We start from the raw sequence: 20,919 nt of genomic DNA on the forward strand, positions 1-20,919 counted from the left end.
AAGAATGTAGGTAGCATTTTTTTTAGTAATTTAGTTTTTCTCACACAAAAAACAAGTTCGAATTATTATTTGAAAATTAATCCATCTCGTTAATCCCCATACATTTTCATGTGGCCTTGACGTGCTTGTTACTAAGAGCATCCATAATCGTGCTCTTACCAGCGGCACGGTTGTGGAGCCGGCCCCGCTTTTTCTGCCTGCTCTTTGGCAAGAGCACAACACCCACAGCTGGGCTCTTCCGCAAGGACGAGCACAATTAATTTAAAATTCAATTAAACAATAACATTTCCATAATAATAAAATTCATTAAAAAAACCTAAATAAAATTACAAATGACAAATAAAATAAAAACGACATAATTAAAAGCCTAAAAACTAAAAATTACATAATTAAAATACTAAAAATTAAAAAAATCACTACTCAAGCGGTGATTTGATCTAGTTCGTTGAGGAGGAGATGCGGGGGTATTCGCCGCGACATATGCTTCGTAAGCGGCACGATGTTGTTCGTAGTATTCTTGTTCTTCGCGCTCCGCTTCCGCCATAATATGGGTGAAATCCATTTGAGGTTTTGAGTGAGGGATGAATGTGTTGATAGTTTGTATGAGAATTATTAATGAGAGATGAATGAGAGATGATTTGATGTGATAAATGGATGATGAATGTGTGTATTTATAGAAGGTTTTGGGGAAAAAAATAAAAAAAATCAAAAAAATTCAGAAAAACGGGCAAAAAAACGGCCATATTTTTGGATTTGGAAAATAATTTTTTTTATTTTTTATCATTATTTAAAATTAATTAACGAATTAAAAAAATTATTCAAAGGCAACGGCTATGCCGTTGCCCAATCGTGTGCCGCTACGTCGACTGCATTGAGCAGCGCCGTGCCAGCGGCGCGAGCACAGCGGCGGCGAGCCTCGTCCTCGCCGCTGGCACGGACAGCGGCCTTCTTCCCCACCGCCGTTGCTGATGCTCTAAGTTTGATTTTAAAATTTTATTTGATGTGGAGTAAGTACTTATTAAATTCGCGTTTATATGTGTGGAAATCTCGATTTAACACAAACTAAACGCACTTAAAACTTAAAAGCCATCACCTAAACATTCGTATGAATGATATTAGTAGTATTTGCTTATTCTTGTTCGATCACTCGTAATATCAAAAATATAAACTACTACTACTATGCATCCATAGTATTAAAAAAAACTATAAATACTTTCTCTCTCCCATTGAAAATGAAACGTTTTTCTTTTCGGTTTGTCTCATTAAAAATGAAACGTTTCTAAAAATGGAAACAATATTCTCTCTACTTTTTCTTCTCTCTTACTTTACTCTTTCTTCATTAACTCAAAAAAAACACTACATAAAATCTCGTACCAAAAAGCAAATGTTGCATATTTAATTAGACGAAGGGAATGTTAATTATAGTTTTTAATGAATAATTCAACTAGAATAAGTAGTACGGAGTACTACTAGTACTTAATCTATATTACGATAAGTGAGGCATTTTTTAGACTAGTGATGTTTATGATTATCAAACGTATTTTTTAGTCCAAAAAACAAATGACACTCGTAATAAAGTTTTGTAGTTGTACTAACTAGGAGTGTCGAAACGGGTACCCGTGAGTATCCGCACCTGATTTTGCGGGTACCCGAACCCAAAAATTTGATATTTTTGGTACCCGACCCGACCCGACCCGTAAGGCATTTTGGGTAATTCCGATACCCGTGTCGAGTTTCCCGCACCCGACCTGCCTTATTTTGTTTTTTTAAAATCTGATTTATACAATTGTGTTACTGTAAATATGATATAATACATACATGTATATTATACAAAGACACTATTAATATATACTATGACCGTACGTCATAAAATACTTATGTATGAATCATAGATGTGTGTGTACAGTGGGTAGAAGGTGTCAAGTTGGGAAGAAAATAGATTGGAAAGATTTACACTCACCGAAGGTACCGGCGGAAGTGGATGGAACTTTGGAAGGCGTCAAGGTGGAAAAAACACTTATCCGTCCCTTAAATTATTATTTATGGGCCACACTATACTTTTTTTACTTCATCTCTTAACTAAGGGACGAAACCTGCAACCCTGCATCTCTTATCTGTCCCTTAACGTCCCTTAAATTACTATTCATTCAATTTCATTTTTTATTTTTATTTCCAACAAATTCAATTAATAAAAACACACTTCATTAAATAAAATAAAATTACAACTTAAAAACAATACATAATTAAATTTGTGGCAAAATAAATAAAAAAACATAATTTAACTCTGTATAATTTGATGCTCTAAATTCACGTCAGATCATTCAACTATGTATAATTTGATGCTCTAAATTCATTTTCATTTTTTATTTTTATTTCCAATAAATTCAATTAATAAAAACACATTTCATTAAATAAAATAAAATTACAACATTACATTATTAAAACAATAAAACAAAACATAATTAAAAATCCTAACAAAAATTTAAAAATACATAATTTAATTTTTCCGCCAAATTTTGCCCAAATGTGCTCCATTAGATCATCTTGGAGTTGGGCGTGGCTGGTAGAGTCACGTGTCCTTGCCCGAATAGACAACCGTTCTTGTATAGACGGATGCACTCCACTTCGAGGCGGACTACTTGCGGTTGAGCTTCTGGGGGCTTCAAGGTCGAACCAATTTCCCGCCTCGGGTCCTTCGTCTTGGACAATCATGTTGTGCAAGATTATGCACGTATACATGAAGTCGACCATGCTCTTCATGAACCACGTACGAGCCGGGGCTTTGATAATGTTGAAGCGCGCTTGGAGAACCCCGAACGCCCGCTCCACATCCTTCCGAGCAGCCTCCTGTTTCTGCGCAAAAAGAGTCTGCTTTGCGTTCACAGGCCTGGTGCACGTCTTCACGAAGGTTGGCCACTTCGGGTAGATGTCGTAGCAAGATAGTACCCGATTTTATAGCGCCGGTTGTTAGCGGTGAAGTTGATGACCGGCGCTTTACCATCCAAAACTTAGGCGAAAAGGTCAGATTGGTGGAGCCCGTTTATGTCGTTGTTCGAGCCGAGGACCTCGAAGTACGCATGCCAGATCCATAGCCGGTAGTCGGCGACGACCTCGAATATAACGGTGGGGTGGGTGCCTATGTGGCCGCTCGTGTACGAACCCCTCCACGCCACCGGGCAATTCTTCCATTGCAGTGCATGCAATCTACGTTGCCAAGCATCCCCGGGAATCCGTGCACTTCTTCGTGAATGCGGAGCAGGAACTGGCAATCTATCGTGCTTGGCTTCCGGAGAAATTCGTCGGTGAAAGCTGTCCGGACGCCTTTGCAGAATTGGATCAAGCACATTCTCCCAGTGCTTTCTCCAATGTGGAGGTATTCATCGAACACATCTGTCGTTTGTCCAGTCGCAAGCTGACGGATTGCTGCAGTACATTTCTGCAGCGTCGTGTGGCTGGGACGGCCGACGGCGTCAACCCTTTCTTGGAAGAACTCTTCCCGCGCTGCCAATGTATTTGCGATGTGGAGAAATAGCGGTAGCCGCTTGCGGAAACGGCGACGGAAGTAGGTATCTCCCCCCACCGGGTTATCGCAGAAGTAGTCGCGGACTAACCTTGCGGCGGCTTCCTCCCGGTTACGATGGATGTGAGTCGGGGAGCGTCTTTGGGGCGGCGCGGCTTCCTCCGCCTCTCGGCGTCGATCTTCTTCAAGTGATTCTTCCATTATTCGACGCATTTGCTCATATGGATCCATTAGATCGATTAAATTTGGGGGAAGAATAAAAGAGATGATTTCAGATGAAAATTGGAGAGGAAAGAGAGATTATTTGAAAGGATTAGATGTGTGTTGGTGTGTGGTATGAGGATGAAATGAGAGTATTTATAGAGTAAAAAAATAAATAAAAAAAGGAAAACGGTCGAAAACGGTAATATTACCGTTTTTGAATTTTTAATTTTTAATTTTTTTATTAAATTTGAATTTAAAAAAATGAATTATTGCGTCAGCGTGACGAAACTCACTCGCGGGCCGGCGAGTGGGCGTCACGCATGGCCCCAGAGCGCGCCACGTCACGGGAGCGCGTGGCGAGACGTCTCGCGCGGCGTCTCTGCGTGACGGGGGATTCGGCGGGATGGTGACGGGACGGGACGGGACGCTGCAACGCGTCCCGCGCCCGTCTCGTCACGGAGGCACGAGACTTGTGCCACCCGCGTAACGCGTTGCGGGTGGCCTTAAAGAATAAAATCTATATTCCTAAAATGCTAGTAACACTTAACTAAATAAAAATTAAACTATAAATAAAAATAAAAAAAAACTCAAACCTAAAAATATCGGGATTAACAGGTTCATAGGGTATATCCGATATCCACAACACCTATTTTTACAATATCTGAACCCGCCTCGTTTCCGACCATCGTCGGGTAACGGGTACCCCATACTCGCTGGGTATTGGGTCGGGATTGGAATTACCCGTTATCCGCGGTCTATTTCGACACCCCTAGTACTGCCTTTTGTAGGGATGTCAATCAGGCCGGCCCGTCGGGTTTCGGTCCAACCCTACTCGGGTTGCGGGTCAATCGGGTGCGGGCTAATCGGGTTGTGATTTCTTTCGGGTTATAAAAGCTCAGCCCTAACCCTAAAAGCTCGGGTTTCGGGCTAGCCCAGCGGGTTAATCGGGTTGCTATCGATAATATTAACATGCGATCAATCCAATAAATAATGATTAAAATTACTAATATTCATACAATGTAAAACATTTAATTATGATATATTTGAAATATATGCTTAAACTCAAACATAAACATGATCAAATACTAATATTTGAGATATTTCGTAGAATTTTAAATATTTTTTTTTGTGAATTTGAAGTTTTTAATTTATTTATCAATTATTATATTAATAAAAATTCAATATATAATTTGTATATTTAATATAAAATTGAAAGTTATTTTTTTAGTTAATATTAATCAATGAATGTCGAATTAGGAGTAAAAAATAGAATAATAGAAATTTTATCGGGTTTTCGGGCCAGCCCATCGGGTTTTCGGGTCTGGCCCTAATGGGTTGCGTCGGGTGCGGGCTAATCGGGTTTTGATTTTATCGGGCTAGAAATTTCCAACCCTAACCCTATAAATTTGGCGGGTTATTCCGGCCAGCCCACGGGTTACGGGCTACATTGACATCCCTACCTAAGAGCATCCGCAACGCGTCTCGCCCCCGTCTTGGTCTCGTCTCGGAGAGACGAGACGGTAGCAAGACGCCGATGCAGCCCTCCGTCTCGTCCCCTGTCTCGTCCCGGAGGGAAGGTTTACGAGACAGCTCGCCACGCGCCAGCGCTACGTGGCTCGCGCTGGCGCTAGGCGTGACGTCCACTCGCCGGCCCGCGAGGAGGCGTCGTCATGCTGACGCAATAAATCAATTTTTTTTTTAAATTCGATTTTAATAAAAAAATTAAAAATAAAAAACGGTTATATTACCGTTGAACGGTAAGTTTTTTTTTCTTATTTTCTTTTTTTATTCTATAAATACTCCTCTTTCATTCTCATTATACACACAAACACACATCTATTCTTCTCAAATCATCTCTCTTTCCTCACCAATTTTCATCTCAAAATGTCCGGCGACGGAAACTCTGGCGGCTCCAGCGGCTATGACTTGAACATGTTTGGCAACTGGGGGCATGTACAATGTCTTGGGTGCTTCCGGTTCCGGTTCGTCGACGCTGGCGGCGTACCAACCACCCTATTTTGACGTGGATGCATACTCTCGTCCCCCCGCCCCGAGGTATGGTCAATCGCAGGGATTATCTCAAATTAGGGAGGATTTTCCGGCGGAACCCACTCCGGAAGGAGGACGAGGCGGTGGAAGCTCTGGGGGTCGCGCATTCGACGTCGTGGAGGAAGAGGAGGAGGATGTAGGCCGTCATCCATACAGCCGCAAAGTCACGATGACTCTGTTCAAAGCTTGGGTCAGCGTCTCGTACTATCTCATCGTCGGGAAATAACAAACCCGTAAGTGTTTTTGGAAAAAGGTCACCGACGTCTACAACGAGAACAAGCCAAAGGGCTCACGCCGCCGCACCATGAAGATGCTCTGCAGTCATTTTGACCGAGTCGACAGAGATGTCAAAAATTTTTGCGGGATCTACAAGAATGAAGCGGCAAATTACCAAAGCGGAGCCAGTGGAGCCGACATTCTGAGAGCGGCTTTGCGAGTCTTTTTTGACGACAACAGCAAAGAATTCAAACATGTCGATGTTTGGGAGGCGGTCAAAGACGTTGAAAGGTGGGCTGGCGGTGTCCAGTCCAGCACGGGCTCGAGCTCGAAACGCATGAAGCACACGGCGGGTGGCCAATACTCGTCTAGTGAGGGCGGGTCAGGCAACGCCTCACAGTAGGTTGAGGGCACGACCACCGATGCAGGGGGCTTCTCCAGTGGGCGCCGTCGGCCGCAAGGGACCAAGGCGGCGAAGGCGGCTAGAGGGAGGAGGGGCCGAGGCGAATCAAGCTAGGCGGGCTCGGTCTCGGGCTCGAACACCCTATTGTCCATGTACTTGACCGCCACGATGGCTGACACTTCCCGCATGACGTCTCCTCAATATCAAGCCCATCTTCCCGGAATTGAGTATATGGCAAGATAAATTGGTATTCCGCCTACAGGTGGCTTGAGTGCACCGCCACCACCTTCGGGGGATGATTCGCCGTCGGAGTAGTTTTTATAATTTATATAAAATTATTTTTTAAATTATGTATTTTAATTTATTTTCCACTTTTTTATTATGTGTTTTTATTTTTTTCCACTTTTTTATTTTTTTATTACTTTTTTATTTTTTTATTATTTTAAATTGTAATTTTGTTTTATTTAATGAAGTGTGTTTTTATTAATTGAATTTGTTGGAAATAAAAATAAAAAATGAAATTGAATGAATAGTTAAGGGATGAGATGATTAAGAGATGGAGTGTTGCAGGTGTTGTCTCTTAGTTAAGAGATGAAATGAAAAGTACAGTGAGGCCCATGAATAATGAAGAAATGAGACGGATAAGAAACGGCCTTGCGGATGGCCTAAAAATGCGCTGATATGTTAACTTTTATAATATGTGAGTATTACTTGAGTGTTTAGGCGGAAGAAATTAATTCATTAATTAGTGGAAAACAGACGAAATTGCGAACACAACAAAATAGACAGACACTACACACAGTACACATTGATATATTACTCCATTAATAGTATAAGAATTGACATGTTCACAATATTTATGAGCATTACGTTCATGTTAGAATTTTCCTCTTTAATCTATTATAGTAGTAGTACTTTATAAATTTTGAACAGGATCATCAAATTACAAGTTACATAAAATCCAAAATTTGATAATTAATGTTATTTCTCTGTTTGAATAGTGCGGACCCCACCTCAATTATAATACTCTCAACAATTAATTAGTGGAAGGTGAACACCATAATTCTCCCAATTGGACCAAAAATTGCCTAATTATTACATAGTGAACATGTCCTAATGTATATAAGCCGTATTTGGCTCGGTTTGATTGACTGTATGTGTGGATCAGATCGGTTTGCATGGACTGGTTTAGATTGAACATGCCCCGATCGAATGTTTTAAACATTAACTAGTCTTCACTTAACATAATCACTTTTATTTGCAACAAAAAAAAATTCATAACAAAGTTATTTATAACAACAATCATTTTCTTTATTGTTAGCTTTACTTTTATAAAATATAATTCATTACCTGGCTCATGAGATTAGTAGTATATGCCAAATTCGGGTCATTTTTGGGATATGAATTAGCTAGTGTATGTACGTCCATCTCCAATATGCACGAGTTTTAAGAAATTATTTGGCTTTAGAAAGAAAAGTAAATGGACAAAGTAGGTGATATGTGTGACCAATTTTATTTCTATAGTAATATTAGTGAAATATGCAGTGCGCATATTAATTTTAAAATTAAATCATTCTTTAAATTATGGATAAATCCAAAATAATAAAATGATTTTTTTAAATAATAGACAAGGGAAGTACTCCCTCCGTCTGTGAAATGTTGTCCAGTTTTGCCATTTTGGTTCGTCCGTGAAATGGTGTCCACTTTTCTTTTTTTTTCCTTCTAATTTTGATAAATAGTCATCGCTTTCCACTAACTCTTTACTCTAACATTTTATTATAAAACTATATAGATGTGAGATCTTTATTTCTCTGACTTTTTCAACTTATTTTTCTGTCAAACCAACGTTGAGTTAAATTTGAACAATATTTCATGGACAAAGGACTACTAATCTATCTCACCCATCCAACTCTTTGAAAAAATGTTCATTGGGTAAACATGTGTAGAACCATGATGCAAAGCGCAATATAATTCTTTCACATAAGAGCATCCACAGTGGTGCGGATGTCCCGGAGGACATCCCAAAAACACCTCTTGCCACGTCATAAGGACTTCCCACTGCACTGCCACGTCATAAGGACTTCCCACTGCACAGTGGCGGACATCCCCAAGGACATCCCGGCGGACTTCCCACAATAATAAAAATTCACAAATTCACCAAATTAAACAATTTACGGAATTAAACAATTTACGGAATTAAAATTTCACCACAATTACAGAATAAAAATTTCACTAATTAAAAAAAAGAAAGGTACATTTTAACAAAAAACTTAAAAAGTACACTTCAATAAATACAAATTCCATCAACGACGACCCCTCCGCTGTCATACTTCTTCAATTATATCGTTCTGGAGTCGAATATGGGCTTGTTTTTGGCGCATGTCGGCAAATGCACGGACTCGCTCGACCTCATCATGGGGTATCCCCATACGTACATTGCCGGTGGCCACGTCGTGGCTTGGACCCGCAGCATCAGCATCATCATTGGCCCAATCCGTCAGTGCTGGACCTTCATCTTCGACAATCATGTCATGCATGATAATATATGCGTACATCATATCGGCGATGCTTTCAGCATACCACAGCCGTGATGGACCCTTCACTGCCGCCCATCGAGCCTGGAGCACACCAAATGCCCGCTCCACATCCTTGCGCGCTGCCTCCTGACGACCCACAAAATATACCTTTGTTTCTTCTGTTGGGCATCTGATCGTCTTCACAAAGACGGGTCATATATGGTATATCCCATCAGCCAAATAATAGCACATGTTGTGCTGGTTGCCGTTGACGATGAAATTGACGGTCGGACCGATGCCCATGCACTGGTCGTTGAAAAGGGACGACTGGAGGACGTTGACGTCGTTGTTCGACCCGACTACTCCAAAATAGGCATGTCAAATCCACAGCCGATAGTCAGCTACCGCTTCAAGGATCATCGTGGGATTCTTGCCCTTGAAACCCGTAGTGTACACCCATTTCCAGGCAGCGGGGCAGTTCTTCCACTCCCAATGCATACAATCTATGCTGCCTAGCATCCCCGGAAACTCGTCTCGAGTCCCGTGCATATCCAGCAGAGCCAGACAATCTTCGGGGGTAGGCTTCCGAAGATATCTATACCCGAATAACTCCCTGACGGCCTGAAAAAAATACTTTAGGCAATCGCAGGCAGTCTTCTCGCCGATGTGGAGGTACTCATCGAACATGTCAGTCGCGCCTCCGTATGCCAGCTGCCTGATTGCGGCAGTGCACTTCTGAATCGGAGTGTGGCCGGGTTTACCAGCCGCATCCTCCCGCACCCGAAAATACCCGTATCGACGCTCTAAAGCCCCCACGATACGTAGAAAGAGCGGAAGATGCATCCTAAAACTCGCCGGAACATGTTCTCCCCAAATCGTGGCTCCGGAGCGAAGTAATCCTCGTACAACCGACGGTGTGCAGCGAGGTGGTTCCGGGGTACTATAGATCGACGATGGATAGGTCGAGGTACCGCTGGCGCCAAGGCTGCCTGTATCTCCCTCTCCGCTGCCTCCCGCACACGTGCATGAATTCGCCTCATTATGTCATCATATCCCCACCACTACCACCCGCACCAAAGCCACTACCACTACCACTACCAACCATTCTGGATATATAAAAAGAAACGTTGAGAGAGAGATACTCATTAATACAAGTGGTGCGAATGAAATGAAATTCAACGAGTCGTATTTATAGAATTTTTGAAAAAAAAAATATAAAATAATTGGGACGTCCGTGGGGTCAACGCAATGGCGGACGTTCGCAAGGACGTCGCGACGGACGTCCCGAGAACGCCGCGAAACTTTGGTGTCCGCAGCGAACGTTCGTATCCGCATCACCGCTCCGCAATGACGGACGTCCGCTGAGACGGGCGACGCCATTGTGGATGCTCTAAAGGACAAATACTTTTGTGTCACAAGTTACAACCCGCATTGCATGAATTAATACATATATCCGTCGACGTTGCCCGCAATTTAGCGTGGGGTCCACATCCCATTGGGCGCGTGCATACATAGGGATCAGGGCTGGATCCGACGGTCGGGATCCGGCGTTGGTTTGCTATTTACGAGGATGTTGGAACTTAAACTCGCGGCGTCACTCCTCTCTATTCATTTCGATGGAATTTGTTCTACTACATAAGTACTTAACTTATTTCCAACACCGTTGGCGTTGACAACTACCCCCGTGTCGCACATGTATTGGTGGACGGTGTTTGAGGCTGTGATGCTAAATTTCATCTTTTCCTCTTAATTCTGTCGCAATTCTTTACGTAACTTCAAATGCCCACTATTACTATTTTGGTTCATTATTGTTAAACCACATAAATACTTTTTCTAGTTGTTTTGGAACATTGCTTAATTATTTTTATTATTAAAATTATAAATTTAATAGAAAATGATATGTTAACCGTCTTATGCGAGCATGTTTAATGCTATATAGTATTTAAAGATAATAATGCTAACATAAAGTATGCAATTAATTAGTAAAAAAATACTTATAAATAAAATATATACTGCATCGATTATAAAAAAACAATCCTGAAAAATGATTAAGAACGTAAAAGTTAAATGTATATGAAATATAACAAAAGAAATCTAATAAAGAAAAAAGGATTCTAACATGGCGGCAAGAAACAGGCGTATACTAATATTGGAATCTGAGGAGAAATAAAATTGAATAATATGTGTGGCTAGCATATGAAATCTCTAGAGATAATATGTTAATAATAGTATGTATTATTTGTTGCAAAGATGAAATATAGTACTACTGGGAAGTGATTAATTGCTAATTTATAATTACAACTAATTTAAGATCATAGGATTTTAGAAATCTTATAGTCTACAATTTGACATGTGTAATTTCATTTTTCATTTTTAAATATTAAAAAGATAAGAGCAACTATCAAATTTAGGGTTTAGAAACACAATGTCAATACAGTGTATGAAATACATCAACACAAAGACATGACAATGTCAATACAATTTCATATTGATATTGTACAAGCATTGTATTGACATATTATGTGCCGTATAGGGGTGAGCAAAAAAACCGGAAACCGAATGTCCGAACCGAACCAAACCGAAATTTTGAAATTCGGTTCGGTTATTTCAGTTTTTCGGTTCGGTTCGGTTCGGGCGAAGAAAAAAATCGAATAACCGAATTTATTTAATTATTTATTTTATTATATATATGTTACTATTATTTAATTATAACTAAAAGTAAAAGCCCTAATTGGAAACTCACGTTTCTGAATTCTGAATATGGATTAGGGATATTATCATTTTTATCATGTTATGTTTTGTAGGTTGAAAATTTCTAAGTTTCTGTACTGTTTTCTTTCTCTCCAGATTTTCGGTTTTTTAATTCAGTTTTCGGTTTAAGGTTTTTCGATTTTTCAATTTTTTTACATAATTTTGGTTTTTCGGTTTAGTTCGGGTTTTTAAGTTCGGTTTTCAGTTTTTCGGTTTTCGGTTTCGGTTCGGTTTTAGTTTTAGGCGAAATTTAGTTTTTCGGGTTCGGTTCGGTTAGGGCGAAAAACCGAACCAAAACCCGAATGCACACCCCTAGTGCCGTATATTGATATAAAACTGTTAACAAAATTTATGAATTTTTTTAATTTTTTTTTCAAATTTTTACATCGGAACATATACAAGTGAGATCTCGGTAGAATCCTTATGAAATTATCTTTAATTTGATATATGTTGTGCGAAAAAATAATTTGAATCGAGAAAGTTATATGCGTTTTAAAGTTATGAGATATTTTTCAAAAGTTAGTTACGACTAATTTGTTGTAAATCGACCTTAATATCCTATTGACGTTTTTTGTTAATCGTATTAACATTCCGGGGCTAATGATCTAGGCCATTGATTTGAATATTTAATGGCTATTATTTAATTATAGTTAGCAATTAAGTATTGAGTTAGCAATATAAAACTTCCCTAGTACTACTAACATTAGATTTGTTTTCAAAATAAAAAAATTAAATTTTATTATTATGTTAATAAAGAAATGGTAAATTATCTATGTATAATTACTACAAAATTCACTATCAATAAAACAATAAAAAGTAGAAAATTAATAACATAATAATCTCTATTATGGTAAACCTCAATATCTCTAAATCTCTACCCATTTCGTTTTTAATTTGGTCAGTTGGATTTTAATCTTGAAAGAGCATTTATAAATTGTAGTAGTACTCATGCAAACTATGTCTAATTAAGAAATAGTACGTACTTCAAACTAAAGTATAGAAGTCGATTTTTTAGTGTAACAATGCGAAAAAAATTTCATCAAATAAACGGATTTGTATTTTGTACTAATGATAAAAAAAGTACGTTAATGGAGTCTATGAAAAGTAGTGCATTTCGAAACGTCAAACTTATATGAGTTGTCATTACTGTTGTTGGACTTTTTATATTTATGTGCAAAATTGCAAACATAATAAAACAAGGTCGAAAAACAAAGAGAGAAACCTGTCTTCAATAAATTATCATCTTGGTCACAGAGAATCAATATTAAATATTATGCGTGTGTTTTTTAAATTTGTCTGTAAAATCTGACTCATGTGAATGTCAGTTTTAAAAAATAGTAGTAATATTTAATGAATATTGATGATCAGTTTACTATATTAATGAGAAAAAAGTATAGAACGGGGAGAAGGAAAAAGGAATCTTTGCAGTAGTGCAAAAGTAAGATATAAATCAAACATAAAAAGAAAATTGATGAAGCTTTAAGAAACATAATTAATTACGTGAATTGGTATACAAGTCAATCCTATTACATCCAACCGTTTTCCACTAACACCGTATAATTTTGACCATTAACATCATGAGATAAAGGAAGTAAACCATTTTATCACACCAATCACATATTGTGTTACAATAGCACAACAATTATAGTATAAATTGCAATCATTTCATCCAATTGGATATTTTTGCTACGTTATAAAAGTCATATTCAAACTATAAAGTGAATCCAATTTTGTAGTACGAGTTGCTTTTTAAAAGATTGTCAATAAGGATTTCTTATTTATTTTTGTAATGACTCAAATCCTTGATTTATTGGATAAATAAAAAACATCTTACTATTAATTAAATTGGAGATATTGATACTTAATATCATGAAACTTTTAATTTTTTTTATGAACTTTGAACTTAAATAGTTGTTCAATTTTTTCCACAATTGACAAAATCTGGCTTATTACTATCACATAAGATATGATTACCACTGAAAAATGAAAGTGGTGTGATTACAAAATCTCTAGAAGCCAGATATGATTATTAATCTCATTTTAATGTAGTCAGAATTTATTGCCGGAGAAAAAACAAATTTTTGAAATATTTCATAATATTAGGCACCAATACCCCTACAAATTAACATAGATGGTGTGACAAGATATATTTTCCTCGTATACCCCATAAAAAGCAAGCAGTTTATAGTAACCATAAAATTAAGTTGATGAATTACAATTCCCCATCAATAAAGGTCCATCATAATTTGATGTTATATTCATTGTCTTCCTTTAATACAAGTAAAAGGAGTAATTAAGTGGAGTACTAGCTAATTATATCAGCAAATCTAAGTACCAACCAATAACATGGCCCAGAATAATTAATATTATCATGAGTATGGTAAAAATAATTCAGCTAATGATGTTAATAGTTGAAAACAATACAAAGTCTCATCATTATCATGAGCTAGTGCTTTTGTTGTCCTACACAGAATATAATATTCCAAATTATTGCAAAAAGTAAAATCAAATGATTAAATTAGTGGTGAGATTAATGATTAATTCGGTTTATCTGTGAGTAAAAGATCACTAACAATTACTCCTATAAGCAATCAAATAAACGCAGCATGTTTTGACCCCCATTGACCGTGGCATGAAAATTAAACGATCACCTTTTTGTTTTGTCATGCAAATATAGTCTTTTAGGTAACACTTTATCAGGCTGAAAGTTTTTTTTATTTCGGCTTACTAAATAATTATTTATAATATATGATTTTTCACTATAGGTTTATGATTATTTTAATCAGTGAATGTCGAGCCTTTGTCTTTTCTTATGATCACATTAATTACACCAATTTTGCAGACATTCAATTACTAAATCAAACTATATGCTGTATATCTATTTTTATTTATCTATTAGTAACGTGTCAATTTTATTTTTAGACACAACTTAAACAAAAAAATTCCATTTATTATCACCAATGTTTACGTAAATTATAGCTATATATGGGAGTATGGGACTACCCACACTATAAAATAATGTAAAACCTTTTCGGATCACAAATACTCAACCAAAATTATTAAAACTTATTCAACCAAACATTAGAAAATTTATAAATACTAATTATACTTAACTAAAATCTTATCAACTTCCCCAAACTTCCCCAATTTCAATAATTGGGATGTAAATGTCCGCATCAATTTTTCTATGAACAATCAAATCATCTAGATAAATTTGGGGAAAAAAAGGAAAAGAAACCATAATAAGTTGGGAAGAAATAAAGGAAAAAAAAACATATAAAAAGTGGGACCCAATTATACAAGCATGTTAATAATTGAAAGTGAAAGAAGCAAAAATAGGCGTGGCGAAAGAGGGGAACACCACAACAGAGTTCAATGTAGGGTTGTAAGGAGACACATTCATATATGTATGAGACTCCATCTTGTCTATTTCTATTTTGTGGGCCGATTTTTTTTTTGGCTTTTTTCATAGAATATATAGAAATATGCAAAAGGGCTTTCTCTTTCGAAAAATTTCCCACTCTCCCACTATGAGGTATAGTTAATTAATGATTAATTGCTTTGATTGTGTGTTAGTACTTAATAGTGGAATCATTGATATGCTCCTAATTTAACGGGACATATTGTTAAATCTAATGCTAGATCAACTAATTAGGTTTGTTGGATAGTTGATGTAGGAATTGCCAAGAAAGTGGTTCTTTTGTGAATAACAATACCAAATTAAAGTACAATTTCACTATGACCTTTTAGATTCACAAAATGTACATTTCTTTTGATGCATACTACTACTATTAAAATATGTGTTTAGTTGCCCCAAAAAGTTGGGTGTGTTTAGTTTGCATCAAAATTAATGCATCCAAGATCAAACACATAGTGCTAACATTTTGTTTGTTTTGATTCAATAAGAACATCCAAAGCATTGTGAGATACTATAGTTCAAATAAAACCAATTTAATATCGTTAGCACATAACCATTAACAGAATTACTTTAGGTTGCTATCAATCATGTGTTATGTATTCTTTATACCAAATTTATTTACTTTATGGGGTAATACCGTGGTAGATTTTTGAGCCACTTTATTAAACATACATTTTAGGTAGCCACTTTCACAAAAGAGAGAGCATATATAACTGTAAATAAAATGAATGACAATATCACATGCTTAACATTTTAGAAAAATGCTAATTGGTTTAACAAACAGAATTTGATCTAGACGCTTGATGCATATATTCTTGAGATCACGTAACAATTCTGTTACAAATGAGAATGACAAATAAGCATTAAAAATTCACACATACTACAATCTATGAAAAAACATAAACAAATAAAATAGAATATTGAAATCTCAAAATTGCAACGCTGCCAAAACAAAATCAAATAGGTTTAACTAATTATTAAAAGTATATATAGAGACCCAAAAGCCCATAAGTTTGAACTTAGCCCAAGTTTCGAAAATAGTATATTATTGGGCTTGGCCCATATATGACCCGACTCAAATTTGAAATCATAATCCAATCAAGAGAGGACTGAAATTAGGGTTCTTCCAAAACCCTAAACCCAAACTAGTACCAATTGAACCCAATTTCCTCTACAAAGCTCGTGATTCTCGTTGATATTCAATTCAATGGCGGGACTGGAAGAGTGCGAGGCGAATTTGATAGTTTACCTTCACCCCTCCAAGGAAAATTGCGCTAGAGACGCCATTCTCAGTGAGCTTAGCACTCTGCTATTCACGTAAGTTTCAATATGACCTGAATTTTGTTTCTGTAGTTCCTCGAAGTTGTCGTACAGTTTTTATGGAGAGTATGTTTGCTGTTAGGTTGATTATCTGCTCTGGCATTGCAAGTCTTCCTTTTTTTTCTCCTTCTTTCTGTGCTGTTGATTGGGTTAGTTTGGAAGAGCTTTGTTGCAAGTTAGAGGTTTTTCCTTTTCTATAGGTATAATGAGACTGTTGGTGGAGTGGTATTGGCATATGATCCGAGCATTCTTTCTAATTTGGCAAAAATTGTGCCCGGAACTTTTCCATGTTTTGGCGTGCAATTAAAGGCTAAGCTGTTGCTTTTCAATCCGAAGCCCGACATGGTTTTAGGTAATATGTCTACCTGTGGTGTATCAAGTAGAGTTAAAGCAATGCTCTAAAAACAAGATTATATAAGTAAAATAGATGAATTTAATTGATTTGAAACTTTTTCTTTCTCTATTTCAGAGGGGGAGGTGGTTAAACTCACTCCTAATTCGATTCATGCTGTGGTTCTTGGTTTCTCTTCTGCTGTAATAGCAGATGACGATATTCGTGATGAATTCAAGTATAAAATTGTAAGTGTGTGGTCTTGAAAAAGATGATAGATCAGCATTGTTGTGTTTGAAGATGCTTACAATCATTTTACTGCAGAAAGGCGGAGAAGAAGTGTATGTTAGTCGAACACACAGGAAACATAAGATAAAAGTTGGGACCATTGTACGTTTTTCCATGAAGAGGTGAACTGCAAACCCATCTTTCTGATTTGGATTCTGCTGCTTCCCCCAACATTTGGCTTCTATACGTAATACTCCATTATAGTTGTCGAGAGGAGCTTTTGCTTAATTAATTTTTGTAATATATATGATTGACTTTATCCAGTCATAGGCTTCCTTATTCGGCTTTCATCGAATACAGGAACATGAGATATTGATCTTTCTTGCACAGTTGTTTGAGGGGGGTTCTTTCGACTTCGTTAAATTAATTCGTCTGCATTTTTATACAGCTTTGATGAAGAGATACTTCACATATCAGGGTCTTTGCTTGCTCCCCATATAGGAGGTGTTCGATGGTTGGATAAAAACTTAGAAGAATGGTCTCGAGCTGACAGGTTCATCTCAACATGTCAATGATAGAAAGCTTATCTAGGGTACTTTAAGTATTTTCTTGCATCCATCGTAATGCTTGAAATGATGCTGCAGTACTGCTACAAAGAGGAACACCGGCGATAGGAAATTAGAGAATTATACATTGACGACCTATGAAACATCTGTGAAATCTGATGAGCAGATTGAGAAATCAAAGAAAAAAAGAAGACAACATACTTGAAGTTTAATGGAAAGACAGACATGCATGATTCAAATACTTAGATACGTAAGTAGTTCTTTGTCTGGAAACTTGTGACCTTTATATTATGTTGTTCTGTTCCAGTACTTGTGATCTGATTCTTGGATAAATGTTCTTCAGTTTTGTCCATTCTTAACTCAACTCGGCTTGTTATCGCCATTTTACAAATGATTCTTAACAATGTTGAATGTACTCATAATTGGTTTGAGTGTTATGCCACTTATCCAGAATGTTCAGTTGCTTGGTCATGGCTTCTCATAATCTGAATTTAGTTTGTCTGTGAGATGATGTTCCAAACATTCTTAAATTTATTCATTTTCTACATCAAGAATAGGGGGTCTCCTTTTCAGAGTTAGATTCATCTTTCTATGATATGCAGTTTAAAACTACACTACCTTAATCATAATCCGAAAGAGATAACTTCATCTTTCCTCTGATATGCAGTTTCAAATTACTGTGTAGCCTTAAATAGTCTATTTCCAGGGCACCTACGGCCCATCTGGTTTTCAACATCTTGATTGCTAAACCTCATCTTGAAGTTTGTTTTCCTTTTATCTTAACCATACACATATATGCTACAAAACAGGCTTTGATGAGAGAAAAGCATCCCAATGGACGTCCTTGCCGCCATATAATTTTCTGAATGAAGACAAGTGATCATCATACCGGGTTTGATCATCATCGTCTATCCTTGGGTCCAATGTAGATTCTTTCATCTTTCCATAAGTATTAGACCTTTGTCAATCAATGTCGGCTGTAGCATTGCTAAGCTACTAAGATTACGTTTTTGGCATTGATGGTGCATCATATATTAGGTCAAAGGTCTTTTGATTTTTCAATTGATTGTGTAATTTGTAATTGCAGTTTTAAGAGAATCGTGCAAAATGTAATACCATTACTGCTTGTCGTATACGAAATCCGAAATGAATATCCACTTTCCTCTGTAACCAACAACATAAGCCCTGAATAGTTACTGGCTCATATCCTTGTTAGCATAATCTTTGCATTTCTTTGTGCTAGGTAGGGCACATGAGGGCTTGATTTTGTTCGAGATGTAATGTTTATAACCATTTGTTCGATTTCTATTTGGAACTGATTTTGTAGATCAGGTATGACTACTTCTCTTTTTTTGCTTTTGCTGAAGAATCCTTTTCAAATCCAGCTATTTTGGGGCCACTACATCTAGTGGATTTAGCAGTTAGTGATTGATTGGGAATATGTGAGGCTACATGGTATGCATATTGCACAAAATCTTTGATCATTAGGTGATGCAAGTGTAGCCTAGCTCCCTTATGGGACAGATGTCAAAATTCAATAGTGTTTTACTATACAACAAATTTGAATTATTATTATTATTATGCCATGGGAGAATCAGATGCATGATATCTTGTTATTTATTGAATTACAGCGATGAGCTATGATTTGGTTATGATTGGAATGCCATGCTTATTTGAGCATAAATTCGAATATGAGAATTTATGACAGCTGAACCACAAATCTGAGTAGGATCTTGATTCTTGATCTACTTTGGTAAGACGGCCTCATCATTTTAATACTCCATAATATCCATATGAAAATGATAGGGGCTGACAAAATCAGTATGGCCAAACGATCTAAACTACCCCCAAATTATTAGCATGAGTACCTTAAACTGTTACTCCACCCGTTCAATGAAAATAGCACATTTTTGAATTACATAGGTTTTAATGCATAATTGAAAGTATAAGAGAGATTAAAAAAAGTGATTGAAGTATTGTTAATATAAAATGGGGTTTATCTCATTAGAGGAAAAAAAACTAGCTATTTATTGGGGATGAACTAAAATCACATAAGTAGTCTATTTTTATGGGATTATGTCATTAATATCCAAATAATAACCAAACTTCTAATGTTGTATAGTAAATCTTTCGTTCATTGAGTATTAAGTGACACAACCGTAATTGTTCACTAGGAGTTGAGCTTCATAAAAAAGAGTTGATACAAATTAATCATTGTATTAATAGAATGATTTTATTAATACTAAGGACAGTTTACGAGACATGTAAATAGTTCGAGTCATTTTAGATAATTTTCACGACTTATATTGTCTTCGCATGAGTGTTCAATGTGAGAGCTATTGGATCCCTGGTGCCATGAGAACCGGAAAATTTCATTAAATTCGGTTTTTTAGATGCAGCCGACCCTATAGTGCAATAACTCCGCCCTAATCTTTTGGTGTTGGGCTTCACTTTCGTGCTCCATTCATTATCCATTGCCAACTATAGCCGTTGCATCGCCTCAACATTTCAATGCTAGCGATGACTTTCTTCACTGAGTTTGTGATCATGAGTTCTATTTTCTGGATCCACGATTAACAGAGGGAGATGGAGTATAGTCATGGGCGGACCCAAGTTTATGGGGGGAGGGGCTTAAGCCCTCAATGAATTTGTTTTTTTACTTTTTTTTCCTATTAATTGTTTTTAAATTTATTAAAATTTAGTGTAAATTATAGTGTAAAAACCCCTACAAATTATCTAAATTTCTCAAATATATATTTTAAAACAAAATTTAGAAATCTCAGCCCCCTATTGATAAATATATTTGCGTCCCCGATGAGTATAGTAGTAGGTAAATGATGGTGTGAGTTGCATCTTCCTCCCATGTGCAGGATTGAATATAATAAGAGTAGAAAACAGAGATGGTTGTGGAACTATTGGCCGTCTAATAAGGACCGCTAACATGTCTTCCCTTTTTTATTATACTCATGCATATGTAACAACAACTCTTCTCATATCATTCTTATTTCTCAACATATAATATTATTCATTTTATTGTTACAAAATGTGTGCAGTAGTTTGGGTCGAATATTTGTTTGGTTTACCACCATTACAAATTATAGCTTTAACCTAGCTACTTGTATAATACTAATATCCTATCTCAAATTGGATTTCCAAATGACTTTCTCCCCTGATCAAATATCTACCACACATTTTAATATTTTTATTGAAATTTGTGTAAATTTCAATGTTGCGCACTCTTAATGAATGCACATAGAGATGATTTATTTTTGTATTTTTGCATTGAAGCAATGGGATACTTGTTTGAGAGTTCATTTCTACTCAACATATATGGTGTATATATATGAAATGGCTTGAAATAATTACTTTAATCAATTTTATATACATTTAGACATTC

General features: G+C 36.7%; 1 protein-coding gene across 1 annotated transcript; it reads left to right on the forward strand.

Annotated features, from left to right (window-relative positions):
- Nucleotides 1-16,192: 16,192 nt before the first annotated feature.
- Nucleotides 16,193-18,692, forward strand: LOC121757956. Its single transcript, XM_042153402.1, has 7 exons — nt 16,193-16,394; nt 16,598-16,749; nt 16,867-16,976; nt 17,053-17,138; nt 17,405-17,509; nt 17,601-17,772; nt 18,332-18,692. The coding sequence occupies exons 1-6, from the start codon at nt 16,285-16,287 to the stop codon at nt 17,725-17,727; spliced, it is 690 nt and encodes a 229-aa protein (XP_042009336.1). The 5' UTR covers nt 16,193-16,284; the 3' UTR covers nt 17,728-17,772; nt 18,332-18,692.
- The last annotated feature ends 2,227 nt before the right edge of the window (nt 18,693-20,919 follow it).

Source organism: Salvia splendens, chromosome 12 (assembly GCF_004379255.2).
Source record: "Salvia splendens isolate huo1 chromosome 12, SspV2, whole genome shotgun sequence".
In the NCBI taxonomy this organism is placed as follows: domain Eukaryota; kingdom Viridiplantae; phylum Streptophyta; class Magnoliopsida; order Lamiales; family Lamiaceae; genus Salvia; species Salvia splendens.

What these genes read in the sequence shown, in the direction of transcription:
- LOC121757956 (XM_042153402.1), top strand. Translation starts at nt 16,285, where the DNA reads ATGGCGGGACTGGAAGAGTGCGAGGCGAATTTGATAGTTTACCTTCAC. An exon ending in GTACGTTTTTCCATGAAGAG is followed by an intron (nt 17,139 to 17,404) that starts GTGAACTGCAAA and finishes ATTTTTATACAG; the next exon opens with CTTTGATGAAGAGATACTTC. An exon ending in GAATGGTCTCGAGCTGACAG is followed by an intron (nt 17,510 to 17,600) that starts GTTCATCTCAAC and finishes ATGATGCTGCAG; the next exon opens with TACTGCTACAAAGAGGAACA.